Source organism: Loxodonta africana, chromosome X (assembly GCF_030014295.1).
Source record: "Loxodonta africana isolate mLoxAfr1 chromosome X, mLoxAfr1.hap2, whole genome shotgun sequence".
Classification (NCBI taxonomy): domain Eukaryota; kingdom Metazoa; phylum Chordata; class Mammalia; order Proboscidea; family Elephantidae; genus Loxodonta; species Loxodonta africana.
In genome coordinates, this window is record NC_087369.1 from 50613766 (window position 1) to 50637124 (window position 23359).

Sequence of the window (23359 nt, forward strand, 5' to 3'; positions counted from 1 at the left end):
CTCTCTACTATTATTGATTAATCCTGGAGGATTTTAAAAATTTCACTTATACTAAGCATAATAAGCTCTATTTTGTAAAGGAGAGCATGAGAATGGTCATTTGTAGATCTAAAATACATCTGATAAAAATTGACCTTGGGAGTCGAGAGGTATGAGTACTTTGAAATGATGATCTCATTTAAAAAGTAGTTCAAATAGGATATAACGGACTGTGAAACTTAGTTCTAAATTAATAAGTGGACCTAGTAAAAAGTTTTGCACTGACAAGGAATATGAAAGATCAACTGAAATATTATACTTAATAGTTCAAACATCTTGTCTATTAATATGTCAATTATTTAAACAGTTTTTTGGGGGGGAGTGAAAGCAAGAGCTATGTCTTTTAGCATCCTTACTATATCATTCATAATAAATCATTTACCAAGTACTCACACACACGTGGCTCATGATAGATCACTCAAACACATAAATCATCTGGGCTTCGAGAAAATTTTTGACTAAATGCTTTAAAGCCACATTTATATGCCTAAGACTGGACCTTTATTTGATCTGTCAAAGCCTTGAAGTCATTACCCAAAAAGAAAAGACAGCATACATCTGGTTAATCAACTTTATTTTTAATTAATTACTGTTTACTGACCTTGTATCAAGACATAAGAATGTGAAAGGAAGAACAGATTCCTAGCCTCAAAAAAATAAAAATCAGCTGGAGACATACTGCACAAGACAGCAAGTCTTAAGAGTACATACTAATTAGTAGTTGAGTCGTGCAAGACTACTTAGTGCAGAGCAAGCTCACACAAAGGGACATGATCAGCAGCTGTGGCAAGACGTGGAGGAGGATGATTGGGGAATACATCCTGGGAGGTGAGAAAAGCAAAAGACCTGTTTTCTAGACCCCAAAAGACCAGTGGCTTATTGTGGATCTTGGCCAAATAAGTTCCACCTGTCTTGCCTACAGTTCGCTGAACTCTAAAATAGAAGGCCATGGATTAGATGGTCTCTAAGGTCTTCCAGCTATCACAATCCAGGATCCTAAGAACAAATGCAGAGAATTTTGGAAGGTGAGGATATTACTTGTAAGAGAAAGGACAAGCACAAAGCCACAGAGGTGGGAAAAAAGCTAGTTGTTTGTGCACAGGGCAAGGTGTATTGTAAAGAGCAAGGGCCTTAAACAAGCCTACTAAACTACTGTAATGATTTGGGGGGCAGTAAACTTGGAAATTGGTGAGACAGAGTTGGTGCTAGGCCTTAAAAGCGAGGCAAAGGACGATAACCAGGGATCAAAATGGAGAAAGAGACAATTGTGTTTCCTGTGGTCAGAAGTCTAACTTATCTTCATGCTCCCCATCTCACTTCATATTCTCTAAGTCTTTGTGGAACTTTATTGCAACCCCTTCCCCAAACCCACACACCAAAGAATGTGTGGTTACAGAGACCCTCTCTTCAGACCCGCACAAGTAGCCCCTTCTTGTAAGCCAGGAAGCAAACAGCAGTTGCTGAACAGATAGTGGCGAATCCAATCAGTCTCAGCAGGCCTGGCACAGAGGGCAGATGTCTCTCCAAGAAGGTCGTGGCAATGGGCAGTGCAGGCACATCCTAAGTTCAGAGAACATTTGGCATTAGCACAGAGCTTGTGCACTTTGTTCCAGAAAGTCTCTTTCCTACAGTTCTCAAACATGACCCACTCTAGCCAATCCCTCAGCCATTGAACATCACCTTCCCTTCCTTATAACATTCACTCCCTATTCCCCCCCTGGGCCCTTGACTTAACTAATCCAGACTCATCCTTCAGGTCTCAGTTTCAACTTCACTTCCTCAGGGAGCCTTTCCTGAGCCCCCAGAATAGGACAGCCCCCTCTTTTTTACATTCTTCCACAGCATGCTTTTTTCATCCTACTTGTACTTTTTGGTTGTCATCTGTATTTCCCCATCAGCTGTTATTCTCTGTAAAATACTGCTGTGCCCTTCTGCAATGGCTAAGGCAGGTAGGTGTTCAATAAATATTTGTTGAGTGAATGCATTCATGGTCCACCCAGCCTACAATTCTATCTCTACCAGAAGCTCTAAGAGAATGACTTTGGACTTAAAAGGATAGAGGAATATGTTCAACATTTTTGACCCTCGTCATGTATAATGTTTTCACCCTGTGTTCTATGTATCCTTTCTTTCAGCCAGAAACACTTCCTGAGGTTTTATTTAAAAAATGATAGGTATATTAAAAATGTGTTTTTAATCTAAACATGCTCCATTTCACTCTACCCCTTTACCCCCAGCAGGAGATGCTGACATATACTTTTACTTCTTAACCCCTATCGAGAATCACCAGGTTAGATATTCACTCTATAGGCATGTATTTAGTGAGCTAATATGCCTAGAACATTCTGACAAAAGTACCTCCACTCCACCAGAAAAAAAAAAAAAAGCTTTAATTTTTCTTAATAATTGGCAATGGATGTACTGGCTATGAATTTATCGAAGTTCTTCTAAATCTCTCACTCCCGCCCTAACCCATGGAACCTCCTTAAGCATTCACGGGTTGAGTCACTTAGGAACAGGTATGTGAATATATACAAGTGTGTTATTTTTTGCTAATAACTGTTTTTAGGCAAAAGAGATTTAAATTCATAAAATAAAATGTAGCCTACCTCAGACTCTGGTTCTGACTGGTATATTTCATCCTCTGGAATCTTCCCCATGGCATGCAGGATCTGAAATAAAAGAGCATCTTGGCAAATAGCAAAAGTGACACCATCTTTCTCTTTAAATAAAGGACTAACTGAATGTCTGTTAGTGATATCCATCAAAATCACAAGAGTAGAAGCCAAAGCAGTTCATTCAATATTTAAAAGGTTCCAAAAGGTCTTTCCTCTATGGTATAAGAAATTCCAACTATTAGGCTCACCGTAAATTTTAGGAGTTTTCAACACACCTTACAGCAGGAATGAGATCAGAGGAACTGTCAGGAAATAAATAAATGAATTCTGACTCCTAATAGAAACATATTTGGTTCTATAAGATTAGACCTAGGTTATCTGTCAATTGGAGTCCCTTAGTGGTACAAATAGCTAATGTGCTGGGCTACTAACACAAAGGTTGGCAGTTTGAGTTCACCCAGAGGCTCCTCAGAAGAAAAGTCTGGCAATGTACTTCTGAAAAACCGGTCCTTAAAAAAAAAAATTTTTTTTTAAGGACCCTATGGAGCACAGTTTTGTACTCTGACACACATGGGGTTGCCATGAATCAGAGTCAACTTGATGACAACTGGTTTGATTTGTTTTTTGCTTTTTTTTTTCTCTCTCAGTTATAGCCATGCTGATCTTTTGCCTAATGGGATCTCTTTATCTTGGGTGACATGTTAGATATTTTAATTATTACTTTTGGGTTAGGGTGTTCACTTTGCCTGAGACTACTGTTAAAATGATGTCTCATGGGTCTTCAGAGGGAGGCTACTGGGGAATTGACCTCCAGGATCTCATACATCTTTGATCTTCATGTCAGGCCCATGAGGTGCCTCCTTCCCCGCAGCCTGTGACCCTGGGCCTTACCTCTCGAGCTGCTCTCTCCCCAGCTTCCACAGCCCCCTCCATGTAACCACTCCAGTGTGTGGCAGTCTCGGTGCCTGCGAAGTAAATCCTGCCCACCGGCTGGCGGAGAACCCTTGGAGCAAAAACAAAGAGGTAAAAGTGGTCGGTCTCACACAGACAGAGAAGAGCCTTCCCACAAATATCAGGGCTAGTTTGTTAGTTCAGATTCTGGAATAATGGTCACTGGTTTCCTCCAGCCCTTGAATGATCCTTGTCATAGACAAAAATGGAATGAAAATCAATGCTTACTTGTGCCCCAAGAGCTTACAGGTAAAGAGACTGACATCAATGGAGGTAAACTATGTATTTGCTTCACATACATGAAGTGAGAGACTTTATGAATCTGGCCATGTACAGCTCCTTTTATGGCTCACCAGCTCTCGGCAAGGTGACATGTGCCCTCAGTTCCTCATTTGGTTATTCCATCAATGACCTCTGCAAGTCACTTCCTCTCACTCAGCTCTGGCTTCCTTATCTCTTAAAGTACACAGTTCAATGATTTCTAAGAGCTTTTACATCAGCAATATTTAACAAAGTTGTGAGTCTGATTATGGCTGCATAACTACGATTCATTGAGCATTGACCTTCTATGAGTGTTAAGACTTTTACTGAATGAACTTACAACAGTTATCATTTATTGGGTGCCAAATACTCTTCTAAGTACTTTAACCCTCACAACAACCCTATAAGGTCAATACTGTTATTATCCCCATTTTTCAGATAAGAATATATAGGTATAGAGACTTTGGTGGACGTAGTGATGCGCTGTCTAGAACCCCCTTCAAAAATGAAGCACCTGCCCAGTTGCTGACAGTGTGGTCAGAAGACAACTTGATGTCAGCCCTCTTTGGAGATTGCCTCCACTGAAGAAAACTGCCTCCTTCCAGCAGCAGTTGCATCCAGTGACTGATCATTATGGCCTGACACCCTCGCCCCAACTTGGGACAACTCTGAAGGGCCAATCAGCTCCAGAGCTCCCTGTAGCATCAGCTGAGACCTCCATTGGAACTGCGTTGCAGCCTAATTTCTCCCTCTGTTCACTTCTACTTCCTTCCTCCCCCTCTTCCACAGGTGTTGATCCCAAGGGCACTACCCAATAAATATCCTCCCTGCTATCCTTTGTTTCAGGGTCTGCTTCCTGGGGAAACTAATCTGCAACAAAGACGAAGTAATTTGCTCTTTGTCACAGCCAGTAAGTGGCAAAGCTGATATGTGAATTCGTGCAGTCTAGTTCCAGAGCCCACAATCTTCACCATTTTGCTATACTTCCTCTCTAAACCCAAAACCAAACCCACTGCCGTCGAGTCAATTCTGACTCATAGTGACCCTAGACTTCCTCTCTATAGTGCATTTTTTCTTTAATCCTTTTAAGAACTCTAGGACTGTTATTGTCCCATTTTACACATGAGGAACCTGAGGTTCAGAAAAACAGGGAGTGACTTGCTAAAAGCTGCATTGCTATAAAATAGCAGAGCCAGAACTTGAACCTGTTCTACCAGATGTCAAAGCCTATATTGTTGTCCTATGTGCTTTGCCTGGTGTATCATCATCACTCGTCAACACAGAGGACCACAAGCTACACAAAGGGACACGGGCGTCACAGCACTTGGCAGTCTGTCATTATCCTGAGAATAATACCACAAGGGAAGTGCTGTCAACCTGTCATTATTTATCCTATCCCGGGTTTCTATTATTTCTGATAAGTGACACCCAGAGCAAACATCTGTACTTCATCTTAGTCAACACTGCGTACCACTAGGCCTTTTATCAAAAAATCAAATGGGCTGGCTTGAGTAAGTGGGTTTTCCTTCACCTGCCCTTACTGTAGCCATTAAGAAAAAAGAGAGAGAAAATAGAAGACATAATATTAAAGAATATTAGAATATGGACAATAATACATAGAATAACCTGGAATTATCCATAGCCAGCATGGGCTAGACAGGAAAGGGTATTTAGGAAAACGACTCTTTGCAAGAGAAAGTAGATTTGCTTTCTCATGTTGACTAAACAATGCCGCTTTTTATCACATGTTCACTTTTTTTTCCAACAGTGGAAACTAGTTCAAAATTAGAAACTTCTGAGAAGCATGGCCAAACCCTAGAATTAAATACTAGAAGAGAGAAAAAAGACTCATACTTTTGTTAACAAATTGATTATTTATTGTCCATTGTATGCCATCTTGTACTTTCTCATACACCAGCTAAAGGAAATAAAGTTCAGAGGAGAGAAGTGACTTTCCAGGGATGACAAAGTCAGTTATTGGTAGAGTCAAGACTAGAACACAAGTACTTTCACTTCCAGTCTAGACCTCATTTGGCTTCTATAATGCTGTATCCATGTTGGCACTTAAACAGTATGATTTGAGGACATTTTACTGAGTTCTCAACTCAGTATAAAGACACTTCTTCTGAAAATATTAATGAATCTTCTGATTATCTAAATTCCCATCTGTTATTTATTGAATCATGTCTCCCCAAAATATGTATTGAAATCCAAACCCCTATACCTATAGACGGAAACTCTGGTGGTGTAGTGGTTAAGAGCTATGGCTGCTAACCCAAAGGTCGGCAGTTCAAATCCAACAGGCACTCCTTGGAAACCCTATGGGGCAGTTCTACTCTGTCCTATAGGGTCACTATGAGTTGGAATCAACTCGATGGCAATGGGTTTGTTTAGTTTTAGACACCTTTTTTTCTTTTACAGATATAATGTAATACAATTCCTTTCTGTCTATAGCACCATGTTTGTAATGTAATCCCTTTCCATAATGCAATCTAATGCTATGTGAATGAGGCCATATCAGTGTAGGGTGTATCCTAAACATAATCACTTCTGAGTTATGAAAAGAGCAGCTTAGACACAGAGACAAGAGAGTACAAATGAGGAGAGACAGATACCACGTGAAGATCACCAAGGACTGAGGAATGCTAGAGGAGACAAGGATCTTCCCCCAGAGTTGACAAATAGAGAGCCTTTCACTAGAACCAGCCCCTGAATTTGGACTTCTAGGCTCCTGAACTGTAAGAAAACAAAACTTCTCTTTAAAGCCACCCACTTGTGATATTTCTGTTACAGCAGCACCAGAAAACTAAGACACCATACTTATGCTACAACCTTTCTTTGTTTGTATTGATTGGGATTGTCCTTCCAGAGGAATTCAGAGTAAAAGGCACCACCATATTGTAGCATTACAATCACTTAATTCATGAGAATCAAAAAGTACAAAGGAAATTGGGAATTATTTTCTCTTTTCATTTAGTATTTATAAGAAACAGTGGGGAAGAGCTACTTGAAACTATTTAGAATTTGAATTCAGGCTCAAGGAATTCCAGTTACAGCTTAGCACACTTTTACGCTACCTTCCATATTGAGTCATGATCCCAGGGGGGAAGTAGGTCGTGTAGCAGCCCCCAGAGTACTGCTCCTCACACCAGTTCTTCTCTTCATAGTGGACAGGCTGCAAGGCAAAGTGACAAAAGCTGATGGAAGGTCAAAGGAAGCTAGCTCATCTAGAATAAATTGAACACAGGCTTCTCCAATAGACCCAATATATTTCTGAAATACCAAACCCATTGTCGTAGAGTTGATTCTGACTCATAGCAACCCTATAAGACAGTAGAACTTCCCCACAGGGTTTCCAAGGCTATAATCTTTACAGAAGCAGGCTGCCACATCTTTCTCCCGCAGAATGTCTGGTGGTTTCAAACCACCAACCTTTCAGTTAGCAGCCGAGCGCTTAACCACTGTACCACCAAGGCTCCTCCTATTTCTGAAATGGAGCCTCATTGTCCTTGTTTTTTTTTTTTAAGATACGTCTTTGTGCAGGTCAATGTCCTTGGTAATAACCTCCTAAGAAATTCTGACTTTAGAAAGTTTTCTCACTTGGTTCATTCATGTCTTAGGTACAGTTCATAAACTGCAATAGTCTATTTCCATTTTAAAATCAATTTGACTTGTTAAGAACTTTTTAGTGCCTACTGGTTTGAAGAAAGATTTTAAGAAGGATTTATGCTTAGGTTGGCAGTTCAAAATCCACCAGACGCTCCTTGGAAACTCTATGGGGCAGTTCTACTCTGTCCTATAGGGTCACTATGAGTCAGGATCGACTCCATGGCGACGGGTTTGGGTTTTTTTTTGGAGTGGTAGAATCAGGAAAAAGCAGAAAAATACACCCATCAAGGAAAAATGATTACCAGATTAATGTTTTTGGTGAAGTGAGCTTTCTTAAGGGAAGCATAGACAGACACATTTATGTTTATGGGATGTAGGCATTTCTGTTGCCAGTGGTACTTGGACACAACTATTGGTCTGAAAAATACATTTTTGCTATGAATGGGCAAAACATTAGCTGAGATTTTGCAAAACTAAACTATTAAAATAACTAAACATGAGCTTTATCATTAAGCATTATTTTGAAAAGATAAAATCAAGTTTTAAGGTAAAAATGTTTGCTTAAAAATATTTTGAAAAAATATTTTGTTCAAAAATATTTTGATTTCATACCTGAACTTGGATAGTCATTTTAACACACCTTATTTGTAAGACAATGAAGCCTTGCCTAGGAGGTATAAGTGGCTCCAGACCTCTTGTGATGTTACCACACATCAAGCCCCAACTCTCTTTCCTCTGTACCTGAGGGCTACAACCACCTTGGGAGCATCCTTCTCTGGCTGTTTCCAACCAATCAGAAGAAAGATGTGACTTTATCTTTTACCTTTCTTTGCTTGCTGTAATTGCTTCCTTTGGCTGTTAACCAAAAGGCCAGCAGTTCAAATCCACCAGCTGCTACTTGGAAACCCTACAGGGCAGTTCTACTCTGTCTTATAGAGTCGCTATGAGTCTGAATCGACTCCACAGCAAAGGGTTAGGGCCCCATTTGCATAGGTGTAGACAGTTAGGGTGCTCTGTTGCTTACTGAAAGGTTGGAGGTTCAAGTACACCCAGAAGTACCTCGTAAGAAAAGCCTGGCCATCTACTTCTGCAAAAGCAGCCACTGAAAACCCTATGGAACACAGTTCTACTCTGACACACATGGGGTCAACTCAAGAGCAAATGGTTTTAATTATTCTTGCCAGACCTTTGAGGGCAAAGCAAGATCTTTCTACCTTAGGAAAGGGTAGAGAATCAGCCTTACCTGCAGAGCTTCTTGAGATCCCAGAACTTTTGCATAGAGCTCACAAAGTTTCTTCAACCTATTTAAGAAAAGACAAAGTGAGTCACCTATCCCCTCATACCAAATGACTCTGTGAGCCATTGCTTCCACTTTGACATTTCATCTTAATTTTTAAAAACAAGACACTTTGTTCTATTTGAAATGCTTTAAATTTGTGTGGTTGAAAACATTATTGAAGAAAACACACAGTGTTGTTTTGCCTGAATCACTGGGGGCACAGAGCAATTAGTTCATTCAAGAAAGCTCATTGTGTTCCTCCGAAGTGTCAGTCAACCTGCTAACTAGTGGAGATCCTGGGGGGATCAAGACATAGTCCGTAACCACCCTCCTTCTTCCTCTCCTCAGTCCACTGCAAGACAATGGGCACAGTGGAAAGAGTAGGGGGCAGGAAAAGCTTGGAATTTTGCTTCGACCTCTTAAATACTGTAAGACCTTAAGCAGCTTTTATTTCATCTACAATCTTCCATAAATTTTGCATTAATAACTTAAAAGTGTGGTCGCCATCAGTTATATCAGCATCACCCAGGCACTTGTTAGCAATGTAAATTCTAGAGCCCCACTCTAGACCTACTGAATCAGAAACCAGAATGGCAGAAATCTGTCTTTTCGCAAACCTTCCAGGTGATTCTCAAGTTTGGGAACTACCGATATAAAGAATATAAAGTTCCCAGCCCAATAACTGGTACATAATAAAGGCTCAGTAAATTGTAGCTCTTAAAAAATTGATTCTAATGGGGGAACGGGAAGTAAACCAACAGTTATAATTAGTCACTTAAGGTATTATAAGTACTATTATAGAGATTAAGGCGCTCTGGTGGTGCAGTGGTTAAGTACTTGGCTGCTAATGGAAAGGTCAGGGGTTTGAACCCACCAGCTGCTCCATGGGAGAAAGATGTGGCGGTCAACTTCCATAAAGATTTATAGCCTTAGAAGCCCTATGGGCAGCTCTACTCTGTCCTATAGGCCGCTGTGAGTGGAAATCCACTCGATGGCAATGGGTTATTATAGAGATTACAGTTATTTGATTTTGATTTTTTACAGAACATTGATGCTGAAAGGGGTATTATCTAGAATTACGCCAATGCTTTTCAAAAGTATTATTATTATTTTAAATTCAGGAGCTCTTTCTATAAACAAAGGTGTCTGAGAATGCTTAATCCCCCTCCTTTTCCCCCTTTTCTTTTCCCTCCCTTCCCTCCTTCCCCCTTCTCTCCTCCCTTTCTTCCTTCCTCCCTCCATTCCTACCTTTCTTCCTTCCTCCCTCCCCCCTCTTTCGTTCTATCCTTCTCCCTCCTCTCCTCCCTCTCTTCCCTTCTTACACCCTTTCCTTTCCTCCTTCCTCCCTTTCCTCACTCCTTCCTTCTCTCTTTCCTCCCTCCCCTCTCCCTCCCTTGCCTTGTTTCTTCCTTTCCTTCCTTCTTCCCTTCCCTCCTCCCTCCCTCTCTCTCTCCATTCCTCCTTCCTTCTCTCTTTCCTTATCTTCCTCTCTCCCTGCCTCCTCCCCTCTTTTCTTTCTTTATAATTTGTTTTTACATTAATGCAATAGTTTGTCACAAGCAGAGGGGTCGAAAAAGAGCAAAGAAATAGAATTAAATCCAGATATAAAACCAAATACATAAAGGGATTTAGAATTCATAAAGGTGAGCATTTTAAGTCAGTGAGGAAAGAACGGGTTATTTAATAAACGGCACTGGGACAAACGGCTATCCATGAAAGAAATAAAGCTGGATTCTGACATTACTTCTTACATAAAATATATTTCAGAAAGGTCAAAGATTTACACATAATAGATGGAACCATGAAAGTAATGGGGAAATTAATGATTTAATAATTTTAGGATAAGAAAGATCTTTCTAAGCATGATAGATCATTGCGAAGCAATGATGGAAAAATAAATTTGGCTACATAAAAGTTAAAATTCTATTATAGTAAAAAATGAATAAGACATAAACATGATCAAAAGACAAATCCAGAAAATATTTGCAACACATATAACCAAGAACTAAGTTTCTTGACATAGAAAAATTTTTACAAATCAATTCTTAAAATGACAAATCCACTTCCCTTTATTTATTCTCATCCTTCGACAAATATATTTTACAGACAAGTCTTTCTGGAAGAAAGATCAGACTGTCACATTGAGAAGAAAGTTGTCCTAAGATGCCCCGTGAGATGAGTGTTTTTCATATTGAAATGGCAGCCTGATTAGAGAGTACAGGTGGCCTCTGAAACTCTCCTTGAGAAGAGGGCACTGCAGCCAGAGCAGACTTTTTCTGTTGTGCTGCTATGACCCGAGTTAACACATCTGAGAGCCAGAATGAGCTAAAGACATCTCCAAGGTGACTCCTTGTCCTCAGCAGTAACTTACTGGTTATAATCCTTACTCTTGGCACCTGTGATGGTTAATTGTATGCATCACTTAGCTAGGCTATGTTGCCTAGTTGTTGGTCTAATACTAGTCTAGATGATGCTATGAAGGTATTTACATGTGATTAACACAACTTTACAATCAGTTGATTTTAAGTAAAACAGATTATGCTCCATAATGTGGGTGGGCCTCGTTCAATCAGTTGAAGCCTAATTTAAGAGCAAAAACTGAAGCTTCCCAAGGAAGGAAGGAATTGTGCCTCTAGATTGACACACAGAAATCATGCCAAGTTTCCAGCCTACTAGCATGCCCTAGAAATTTGAGCTCAGGACTGCAACATCAACTCTTAACCTGTATTTCCAGCCTGTTGGCCTGCTCTACAGATATTGGACTTGCCAGACCTTACAATCGTGTGAGCCAGTTCCTTAAAATAATTCTCGATCTCTCTCTCTCTCTCTCTCTGTTTCTCTCTCTCTCCCTCCCTCTCCTTCTCTATCTCTCTCTTTGTGTGTGTGTGTGTGTGTATCATACTGGTTCTGTTCCTTGGGAGAATCTGATACAGAACCTCTTTGTGATAGAGACAACGACTATGCTCTTATCTCTTCATAACAAGATGCAGAGGCACTGTGTCTGCAAATGATTTACCCAGGTGCATGTACCCCTGACCTAAGTGGCTACCCCAACACCTCATTGTTTGAAGGAGAGAGCAGTGATCCCCACGGTTACATAACAAGCAGTGCCTAACCTCCATCTGGGGCCTTGGTGGCGCAGTGGTTAAGAGTTTGACCTAAGCACTCAGCTGCTAACCAAAAGGTTGGCAGTTTGACTCCACCAGGCGCTCCTTGGAAACCCTATAGCACAGTTCTACTCCTGTCCTATAGGATCACAATGAGTTGGAATCAACTCAAAGGCAACAGGTTTGGTTTTGGTTTTAACCTCCATCCAAATGGGCTTTGGTGGAGTATATTTTGCAGATATGAGTTGAAAATGACTGTTCTTCATTTAATCATTAATAAAAAGTTATCGAGTACATATTATGTTCCAGGCACTGTTCCAGGCACTGGAGATCCAGCAGTGAACCAACAAGGCAAAACTTCCTACGTTCATGCACCTTATATTCTGGTGGGGACATTTTTTTAAATAATTTTTATTGTGCTTTAAGTGAAAGTTTTACAAATCAAGTCAGTCTCTTACACAAAAACCCATATACACCTTGCTACACACTCCCAATTACTCTCCCCCTAATGAGACAGCCCACTCTCTCCATCCACTCTCTCTTTTCATGTCCATTTCACCAGCTTCTAACCCCCTCTACCCTCTCATCTCCCCTCCAGGCAGGAGATGCCAACATAGCCTCAAGTGTCCACCTGATCCAAGAAGCTCACTCCTCACCTGCATCCCTCTCCAACCCATTGTCCAGTCCAATCCATGTCTGGAGAGTTGGCTTTGGGAATGGTTCCTGTCCTGGGCTAACAGAGGATCTGCGGGCCATGACCACCGGGGTCCTTCTAGTCTCAGACCATTAAGTCTGGTTCTATGAGAATTTGGGGTCAGCATCCCACTGCTCTTCTGCTCCCTCAGGGGTTCTCTGTTGTGTTCCCTGTCAGGGCAGTCATCGGTTGTAGCCAGGCACCATCTAGTTCTTCTGGTCTCAGGATGATGTAGTCGCTGGTTCATGTGGCGCTTTCTATCTCTTGGGCTTGTAATTGCCTTGTGTCCTTGGTGTTCTTCATTCTCCTTTGATCCAGGTGGGTTGAGACCAATTGATGTATCTTAGATGGCTGCTTGCTAGGGTTTAAGACCCCAGACACCACTCTTCAAAGTGGGATGCAGAATGTTTTCTTAATAGATTTTATTATGCCAATTGACTTAGATGTCCCCTGAAACCATGGCCCCCAGACCCCTGCCCCTGTTACGCTGGCCTTCAAAGCATTCAGTTTATTCAGGAAACTTCTTTGCTTTTGGTCCAGTCCAATTGTGCTGACCTTCCCTGTATTGTGTGCTATCTTTCCCTTCACCCAAAGTAGTTCCTGTCTACTATCTATTTAGTAAATGCCCCTCTCCCACCCTCCCTCCCTCCCCACTCTCATAACAACGAAAGAATGTTTTCTTCTCAGTTTAAAATATTTCTGAAGTTCTTATACGAGTGGTCTTATACAATATTTGTCCTTTTGCCTCTGACTAATCTCACTCGGCATAATGCCTTCCAGGTTCCTCCATGTTATGAAATGTTTCACAGATTCGTCACTGTTCTTTATCGATGCGTAGTATTCCATTGTGTGAATATACCATGATTTATTTAACCATTCATCCGTTGATGGACACTTTGGTTGCTTCCACCTTTTTGCTATTGTAAACAGAGCTGCAATAAACATGGGTGTGCATATATCTGTTCGTGTAAAGGCTCTTATTTTTCTAGGGTATATTCCGAGGAGTGGGATTTCTGGGTCGTATGGTAGTTCTATTTCTAACTTTTTAAGAAAATGCCAGATAGATTTCCAAAGTGGCTGTACCATTTTACATTCCCACCAGCAGTGTATAAGAGTTCCAATCTCTCCGCAGCCTCTCCAACATTTATTAATTTGTGTTTTCTAGATTAATGCCAGCCTTGTTGGAGTGAGATGGAATCTCATCGTAGTTTTAATTGGCATTTCTCTAATGGCTTATTATCGAGAGCATTTTCTCATGTATCTGTTAGCTGCCTGAATATCTTCTTTAGTGAAGTGCGTGTTCATATCCTTTGCCCACTTTTTGATTGGGTTGTTTGTCTTTTTGTGGTTGAGTTTTAAGAGGATCATATAGATTTTAGAGATCAGGCGCTGGTTGGAGATGTCATACCTGAACATTTTTTCCCAATCTGTAGGTGGTCTTTTTGCTCCTTGGTGAAGTCTTTAGATGAGCATAGGTGTTTGATTTTTAGGAGCACTCAGTTATCTGGTTTCTCTTCGTCACTGTTGGTAATGTTTTGTACTCTGGTTATGCCTTGTATTAGGGCTCCTAAGGTTGTCCCTATTTTTTCTTCCATGATCTTTATCGTTTTAGTCTTTATGTTTTGGTCTTTGATCCACTTGGAGTTAGTTTTTGTGCATGGTGTGAGGTATGGGTCCTGTTTCATTTTTTTGCAAATGGATATCCAGTTATGCCAGCACCATTTGTTAAAAAGGCTATTTTTTCCCCAATTAACTGACACTGGGCCTTTGTCAAATATCAGCTGCTCATGTGTGAATGGATTTATATCTGGGTTCTCAATTCTGTTCCATTGGTCTATGTGCCTGTTGTTGTACCAGTACCAGGCTGTTTTGACTACTGTGGCGGTATAATAGGTTCTAAAATCAGGTAGAGTGAGGCCTCCCACTTTGTTCTTCTTTCTCAGTAATGCTTTACTTATCCGAGGCTTCTTTCCCTTCCATATGAAGTTGGTGATTTGTTTCTCCATCACATTAAAAAATGTCATTGGAATTTGGATCGGAAGTGCATTGTATGTATAGATTGCTTTTGGAAGAATAGACATTTTTATCATGATAAGTCTTCCTATCCGTGAGCAAGGTATGTTTTTCCACTTATGTAGGTCCCTTTAGTTTCTTCCACTAGTACTTTGTAGTTGTCTTTGTATAGGTCTTTCACATCTTTGGTAAGATTTATTCCTAAGTATTTTATCTTCTTGGGGGCTACCATGAATGGTATTGATTTGGCGATTTCCTCTTCGATGTATTTTTGTTGGTGTAGAGGAATCCAAGTGGTTTTTGTATGTTTATCTTATAACCTGAGACTCTGCCAAACTCTTCTATTAGTTTCAGTAGTTTTCTGGTGGATTCCTTAGGGTTTTCTGTGTATAATAAGATCATGTCATCTGCAAATAGAGATAATTTTACATCTTCCTTGCCAATCCGGATGCCTTTTATTTCTTTCTCTAGCCTAATTGCTCTGGCTAGGACCTCTAGCACAATGTTGAATAAGAGCGGTGATAAAGGGCATCCTTGTCTGGTTCCCGTTCTCAAGGGAAGTGCTTTCAAGCTCTCTCCATTTAGAGTGATGCTGGCTGTTGGCTTTGTATAGATGCCCTTTATTATGTTGAGGAATTTTCCTAGAATTCCTATTTTGCTGAGAGTTGTTATCAAGAATCGGTGTTGGACTTTGTCAAATGCCTTCTCTGCATCAATTGATAAGATCATGTGGTTTTTGTCTTTTGTTTTATTTATATGGTGGATTACATTAATGGTTTTTCTAATATTAAACCAGCCTTGTCCTGGTATAAATCCCACTTGGTCGTGGTGGATTATTTTTTTGATATGTTGTTGAATTCTGTTGGCTAGAATTTGTTTGAGGATTTTTGCATCTATGTTCATGAGGGATATAGGTCTGTAATTTTCTTTTTTAGTGGTGTCTTTACCTGGTTTTGGTATCAGGGATATGCTGGCTTCATAGAATGAGTTAGGTCGTAGTCCATCATTTTCTATGCTTTGAAATACCTTTAGTAGTAGTGGTGTTAACTCTTCTCGAAAAGTTTGGTAGAACTCTGCAGTGAAGTTATCCGGGCCAGGGCTTTTTTTTGTTTGGAGTTTTTTGATTACCATTTCAATCTCTTTTTTTGTTATGGGTCTATTTAGTTGTTCTACTTCTGATTGTTTTAGTTTAGGTAGGTAGTGTTTTTCTAGGAATTTATCCATTTCTTCTAGGTTTGCAAATTTTTTAAAGTACAATTTTTCGTAATAATCTGATATGATTCTTTTAATTTCAGTTGGGTCTGTTGTGATATGGCCCATCTCATTTCTTATTTGGGTTATTTGTTTCCTTTCCTGTATTTCTTTAGTCATTCTGGCCAATGGTTTATCAATTTTGTTCATTTTTTCAAAGAACCAGCTTTTGGCTTTGTTAACTCTTTCAATTGTTTTTCTGTTCTCTAATTCATTTAGTTCAGCTCTAATCTTTATTATTTGTTTTCTTCTGCTGCCTGATGGGTTCTTTTGTTGCTCGCTTTCTCTTTGTTCAAGTTGTCGGGACAGTTCTCTGATGTTGGCTCTTTCTTCTTTATGTATGTGTGCATTTATTGATATAAATTGACCTCTGAGCACTGCTTTTGCTGTGTCCCAAACGTTTTGATAGGAAATGTTTTCAGTCTCGTTGAATTCTATGAATTTCTTTATTCCCTCCTTAATGTCTTCTATAATCCAGTCTTTTTTGAGCAGGGTATTGTTCAGTTTCCAATATTTCATTTCTCTTCCCTGATTTTTCTGTTATTGATTTCCACTTTTATGGCCTTGTGGTCTGAGAAGATGCTTTGTAATATTTCAATGTTTTGGATTCTGCAAAGGTTTGTTTTATGACCTAATATGTGGTCTATTCTAGAGAATGTTCCATGTGCACTAGAAAAAAAGGCATACTTTGCAGCTGTTGGGTGGAGTGCTCTGTATAGGTCTATGAGGTCAAGTTGGTTGATTGTGGCAATTAGGTCTTCCGTGTGTCTATTGAGCTTCTTACTGGAAGTCCTGTCCTTCTCTGAAAGTGGTGTGTTGAAGTCTCCTACTATAATTGTGGAGGTGTCTATCTCACTTTTCAGTTCTGTTAAAGTTTGTTTTATGTATCTTGCAGCCCTGTCATTGGGTGTATAAATATTTAATATGCTTATATCTTCCCGGTCAATTGTCACTTTAATCATTATGTAGTGTCCTTCATTATCCTTTGTGGTGGATTTAACTTTAAACTCTATTTTGTCAGAAATTAATATTGCTACTCCTGCTCTTTTTTGCTTGTTGTTTGCTTGATATATTTTTTTCCATCCTTTGAGTTTTAGTTTGTGTCTCTAAGTCTAAGGTGTGGTTCTTGTAGGCAGCATATAGACGGGTCATGTTTTTTTTATCCAGTCTGAGACTCTCTGTCTCTTTATTGGTGCATTTTGTCCATTTACATTAAGCGTAATTATAGATAAGTATGTGTTTAGTGCTCTCGTTTTGATGCCTTTTTGTGTGTGTTGTTGACAATTTCATTTTTCCACTTACTTTTTTGTGCTGAGACGTTTTTCTTTGTAAATTGTGTGTTCCTCATTTTCATAGTAGTTGAATTTATGTTTGCTGAGTCGTTATGTTTTTCTTGGTTTTTATTTTGAGTTATGGAGTTGTTATACCTCTTTGTGGTTACTTTAACATTTACCCTTATTTTTCTAAGTAAAAACCTATCTTGTATTGTCCTATATCGCCTTGTTTTCCTCTCCATTTTGCAGTTCTATGCCTCCTGTATTTAGTCTCTCTTTTTGATTATTGTGATCTTTTACATATTGACTTCAATGATTCCTGGTTTGAGCATTTTTTTCTTTTTAAAATTAATCTTAATTTGTTTTTGTGATTTCCCTATTTGACTTGATATCAGGACGTTCTGTTCTGTGACCTTGTGTTGTGCTGGTATCTAATATTATTGATTTTCTGATGAAACAATTTCCTTTAGTATTTCTTGTAGCTTTGGTTTGTTTTTTGCAAATTCTCTAAGCTTGTGTTTCTCTGTAAATGTTTTAATTTCACCTTCATATTTGAGAGAGAGTTTTGCCGGATAAATGATCCTTGGCTGGCAGTTTTTCTCCTTCAGTGCTCTATATATATCAGCCTTCTTGACTGCGTGGTTTCTGCTGAGTAGTCTGAACTTATTCTTATTGATTCTCCTTTGTAGGAGACCTTTCTTTTCTCCCTGGCTGCTTTTAAAATTTTCTCTTTATCTTTGGTTTTGGCAAGTTTGATGATAATATGTCCTGGTGATTTTCTTTTTGGATCAGTCTTATACGGGGTTCGATGAGCATCTTGGATAGATACCCATTCGTCTTTCATGATGTCAGGGAAGTTTTCTGCCAACAGATCTTCAACTATTCTCTCTGTATTTTCTGTTATCCCTCCCTGTTCTGGAACTCCAATCACACGCAAGTTATTCTTCTTGATAGAGTTCCAAATGATTTTTAGGGTTTCTTCATTTTTTTTTAATGCTTTTATCTGATTTTTTTTCAGCTGTATCAGTGTCAATTCCCTTATCCTCCAGGTCCCCCACTCTGCATTCCAATTGCTCGATTCTGCTCCTCTGCCTTCCTATTGAGTTGTCTAATTCTGTAATTTTACTGTTAAACTTTTGGATTTCTGAATGCTGTCTCTCTATGGATTCTTGCAGCTTATTAATTTTTCCACTATGTTCTTGAATAATCTTTTTGAGTTCTTCAACTGCTTTATCAGTGTGTTCCTTGGCTTTTTCTGTAGATTGCCTTATTTCATTTATGAGGTCATCCGTGATGTCTTGAAGCATTCTGTAAATTAGTTTTTTTATATTCTGCATCTGGCAATTCCAGGATTGTATCTTCATTTAGGAAACAAATTTTGATTCTTTAATTTGGGGAGTTGTGGAAGCAATCATGGTCTGCTTCTACATGTGGTTTGATATCAACTGCTGTCTCCAAGCCATCACTAAGAGATTGCAGTGATTTATTTTATATTTGCTCACTGAGTCTTATCTTGTTTTGTTTTCTTTCAATATACATAGATGGGCTATGAGATTGCACTGTCTTAATTGTTGCAGCCCTTGAATCGCTTATGTCCTATTACCAGCTGGTTTGGGCTGTTACCAGATATATAAGCCTAAGAGTCCCTTCACTATTCTTGAGTAGAATCTGATTTTGGGTCACCAAGTGTGTGGTGCAGACTTTCACCTATCCACCTAGAGGAGTAGTGGTGATAGTTGTGTGTACCAGATTCTAGTAGCGGCAGGGAGTCACACTCCAGGGGGGGCAGGATGCTGACAGGCTTCCCCCAAGTGCCAGTGAGGTAGGTGTGTCTCTATTCCTAAAGCACTTTGGTGGGTGGGCTCTGCTGCTGTAGCTTAGGCACCCAATACATGTACCTCTACAGATTGGTAGGTGTCACCATCCTCAGACCCCTAAGGCAGGAGGTTAGGTGGTCTGGGGGGAGCTTCAGCCATCAGTTCCCCATTGTGGGTCAGTGAGGGCTCTGTTTAATAGGTAGAGATATCAGACCTGGGAAACTTGTCTTTCTAGTAATCCACTAAAACAATTACAGTCAGATCCATATCAGAATTTCCTTTGCATTATAATAGCCATCTTGTTCCCTGTAGGGATGAAAGCCCAAGACTGTGGATCTCATATGCTTGGCTGGAGCTGGTTCTGTATTTTTAGTCCAATTTCGGGAAGTCAGGGAAGGATTTTTGGTCCCTGGGTTTTTTGTAGCTGCTTCTCTCAGGACAGGAGAATGGGTTAGGAAAAGACCAAAAAAAAAAAAAACCGCAGAGCACTTCACTCTCTGGCTCAGGAAATTCCAATGTTAGTGAAGCCACCTGGGAACGGGAGGGGAGGGATCAGATAAATAGGAGAGAGTAGCACCCCTGAATGTAGACAAAGTTACTTATCTTGTTTGGTGATGACTGTTTTATGTGAGATTCTCAAGGGGTGTGTAGCCTGTGTGCCTTGGCTGGGTCGAGATTGCCCCCGAGGGTCAGGCCCATGTCCTGTGCTTGTGCTGTCTCAGAAGTTGTGGTCAGTTCCTCCGCCCCCAGTCCAAAGCCCAGCGCCAATGTTCCCCGGCTGGGACTCCGCACTCCAGGCTCCAAAACCAATCGCTGCCTTCCGGTGACTTTTCCTCCTGTCAGCCGCGTCGCTGTGCTGCCTGCATGCCTTGGCTGGGCTTCCCCCGAGGTGACTTCTGGGGGCTAGGGCTGCGTCCCGTGTTTGTGCCTTCTCAGGCTGCCGTGCTCAGCTCCCCTGCGCCCAGTCCAAAGCCCAGCACCAAGGTTTTCTGACTGGGACGCTGGCTCCAGTATCTGAAAACAGTCTTTGCTTCCTCGTGGTTTTTCGTTCTCAGTCTCTGTCACTCAGGTCAACACTTTAGATTTGTGTTTGATGGTCAGGGTTTGTAGATTGTCATGTATTTGATGGATTCACTTGTTTTTCCGAGTCTTTGTTGCAAGAGTGATCCGAGGTAGCTTTTACCTAGTCAGCCATCTTGGCCCCCTCCTGCTCTTTTTTGATTGTTGTTTGCTTGATATATTTTTTTCCATCCTTTGAGTTTTAGTTTGTTTGTGTCTCTAAGTCTAAGGTATGTCTCTTGTAGGCAGCATATAGATGGATCTTGTTTTTTAATCCATTCTGCCACTCTCTGTCTCTTTACTGGTGCACTTAGTCCATTTACATTCAGGGTAATTATGGATAGGTATTTTTTTTTTTTTATGAATTTAGTGCTATCATTTTGATGTCTTTTTTTGTGTGTTGACAGTTTCTTTTTCCCACTTGACTGTATGTGCTGAGTAGATTTTCTTTATATATTGTCCTTTTCCTCTTATTTGATGTTGTTTATTTTGTTTCTGCTGAATCTGTATTTTTCCCTTGTATTTTATTTTGGTGAGCAGGATAGTTTGTCTCCTTTTTGGTTACCTTATTATTTACCCCTATTTTTCTAAATTTAAAACTAACTTTTATTTCTTTGTATCACCATATCTTCCTCTCCATATGGATGGTGTATGATTACATTTCTTAGTCCTTCTTTATTATTTTAATGTTGTCTTCTTTTACATAATAACATCGCTGTTACCCTGTTTTGGGCTTTTTTTTTTTTTTTTAATAACCTTGCTTTGTTTTTTTTGGATTTCCCTGTCTGGGTTGACTTCTGGTTGCTCTGCCCAGTGTTCTAGTCTTCGGTTGATACCTGATATTATTGATTTTCTAACCAAAGAACTCCCTTTAGTATTTCTTGTAGTTTTGGTTTGGTTTTCATGAATTCCCTCAACTTGTATTTATCTGGAAATGTTTTAATTTCACCTTCATATTTAAGAGATAGTTTTGATGGATATATGATTCTTGGCAGGCAGTTTTTTCCTTCAATTTTTTAAATATGTCATCCCATTGCCTTCTTGCCTGCATGGTTTCTGCCGAGTAGTCCAAGCTTATTCTTATTGGCTCTCCTTTGCAGGTGACTTTTCTTTTATCCCTCGCTGCTCTTATAATTGTCTCTTTATCTTCGGTTTTGGCAAGCTTGATTATAATATGTCTTGGTGACTTTCTTTTAAGATCTACCTTATGTGGAGTTCGATGAGCATCTTGGATAGCTATCTTCTCATCTTTTGCAATATCAGGGGACTTTTCTGCCAACAAATCTTCAACAATTTTCTCTGTATTTTCTGTTATCCCTCCCTGTTCTGGTACTCCAATCACTTGTAGGTTATTTCTCTTGATAGAGCCTGGTGGGTACATTTTTAAGTAAGTTGATCATCCAGCCCTCCATAGCATCGACCAAGCGTAGACGTTGCAATGGTCACAGAAGAGCATACTAAAAAGAGGTGGAAAGTGTGCCATAATGTAATTCAGGGGGTTCTTAGTTGTGACATCTGTTATCTTGGTGGTGTGGGAATAAATTATTGGGAGAGTTAAATATTAATTGCTGGAAGAAATTGCCACCTCCAGGGAAATTAGTCCCTGTGTACCTATAATCAGTAACGGTTGTGCATCACTTATGCAGTATGTACTACAGACTGTTCTGTAATGCAGTAATTTGTATACCTGGTTATTTCCTCCTTAAGTAAATTTTCAAACCCTGGGTTATATCCATTTTTGTATTTTCCATAGCTCTAGCATGATGTCTTGTGTATTTAAAAAAAACTAAATAAATATTAATTTGAATACTTGGTTCTTAAATTATCAGTACTGTGCCTTTATACAAGACCCTAATAATTAACATAACTGACATGAAGCATTGGCAATACACATCTTATTAGGCAGTCTATAAATTTAAGCTATGTAAAAATAAAAGGATGACACATAGTGGTACTGGTACAACAACAGACACATAAACCAGTGGAACAGAACTGAGGACGCAGGACTAAATTCATCCAGCTATGGATAGCTGATTTTTAACAAAAGGTTGAAGTCCATTCAATGAGGAAAAGGTAGTCTTTTTAACAAATGGTACTGGCAAAACCGGATATCCATTTGCAGAAAAATGAAATAGGACCTATACCTCACACCATACACAAAAACTAACTCAAAATGTATCAAAGACCTAAATGTTAAAATTAAAACTCTAAAGTTCCTGGAAGATAACATAGGGACAAAGCTAGGAGCCCTAATTTATGGCATAAATACACTCTCAAACATAACTAAAAATACACAAACAACAGAAGATAAACTAGATAACTGGAACCTCCTAAAAATTAAATACTTATGCTCATCAAAAGACTTTACCAAAAGAGTAGAGAGAGAACCTACAGACTGGGAAAAAATTTTGACAACAACATACCTGACAACGGTCAAATCTCTAAAATATACAGAAAACTTCAACACTTCAACAACAAAAAGACAAACAATCCAATCAAAAAATGGGTAAAGGACATGAACAGACATTTCAGGAAAGAAGACATTCAGGTGGCTAACAAACACATGAAGGGATGCTCGCTGTTATTAGCCATTAAAAAAAAAAAAAAACATTTCTGTCAAGTCGATTCCAACTCATAGGGACCCTGTAGGACAGAGTAGAACTGCCCCATAGGGTTTCCAAGGCCGTAAATCTTTACGGAAGCAAACTGCCACATCTTTCTCCCATGGAGCAGCTGATGGGTTCAAACCACTGACCTTTAAGTTAGCAGCCGAGTGCTTAACCACTGTGCTACTAGAGCTCCTCCATTAGCTATTAGAGAGATGCAAATGAAATATCGTTTCACACCTGCAAAAATGGCACTGATCAAAAATCAGAAAACAACAAATGCTGTTGAGGTTGTGCGGAGATTGGAGCTCTTATACACTGCTGGTGGGATTGTAAAGTGGTACAACCACGATGGAAAATGGTATGGTGCTTCCTCAAAAAGCTAGAAATAGAAATACCATATGATCCAGCAATCCTAGTCCTAGGTATATATCCTAGAGAAATAAGAGCCATCACAGGAATAGACATATGCACATCCATATTCATTGCAGCATTATTCACAACAGCAAAAGGATGGAAACAACCTAAGCGTCCATCAATGGATGAATGGATAAACAAAATTTAGTACATACACACAATGGAATACTGTGCGACGATAAAGAATAATGAGTCCGTGAAACATAATGTGGATAAATTTGGAGGACATTATGCTAAGTGAAATAAGTCAATTGCAAAAGGACAAATATTATATGCTGCCACTTTTATAAAAAGTCAAGAAAGCAACGTTCTTTGACAGTCAATGTTCTTTGATGGTTACCAGGGATGGGGGGGAGAGGGAGGA

The 23359-nt window shown here is 39.7% G+C and overlaps 1 protein-coding gene across 3 annotated transcripts in view; it reads right to left on the reverse strand.

Annotated features, from left to right (window-relative positions):
• Nucleotides 1-596: 596 nt before the first annotated feature.
• The window catches only part of MAOB (monoamine oxidase B), a 179265-nt gene continuing 156502 nt past the window's right edge, over nucleotides 597-23359 (reverse strand). For all 3 annotated transcript variants that reach the window (XM_023557945.2, XM_010597740.3, XM_064278173.1), the window contains 5 exons: nucleotides 8722-8779; nucleotides 6947-7044; nucleotides 3549-3660; nucleotides 2649-2711; nucleotides 597-1599 (listed from right to left, as the gene is read on the reverse strand). In XM_023557945.2, the coding sequence (XP_023413713.2) occupies nucleotides 1447-1599; nucleotides 2649-2711; nucleotides 3549-3660; nucleotides 6947-7044; nucleotides 8722-8779 (484 nt within the window). In that variant the 3' untranslated portion in view covers nucleotides 597-1446. The remainder of the gene's footprint in view (nucleotides 1600-2648; nucleotides 2712-3548; nucleotides 3661-6946; nucleotides 7045-8721; nucleotides 8780-23359) is intronic.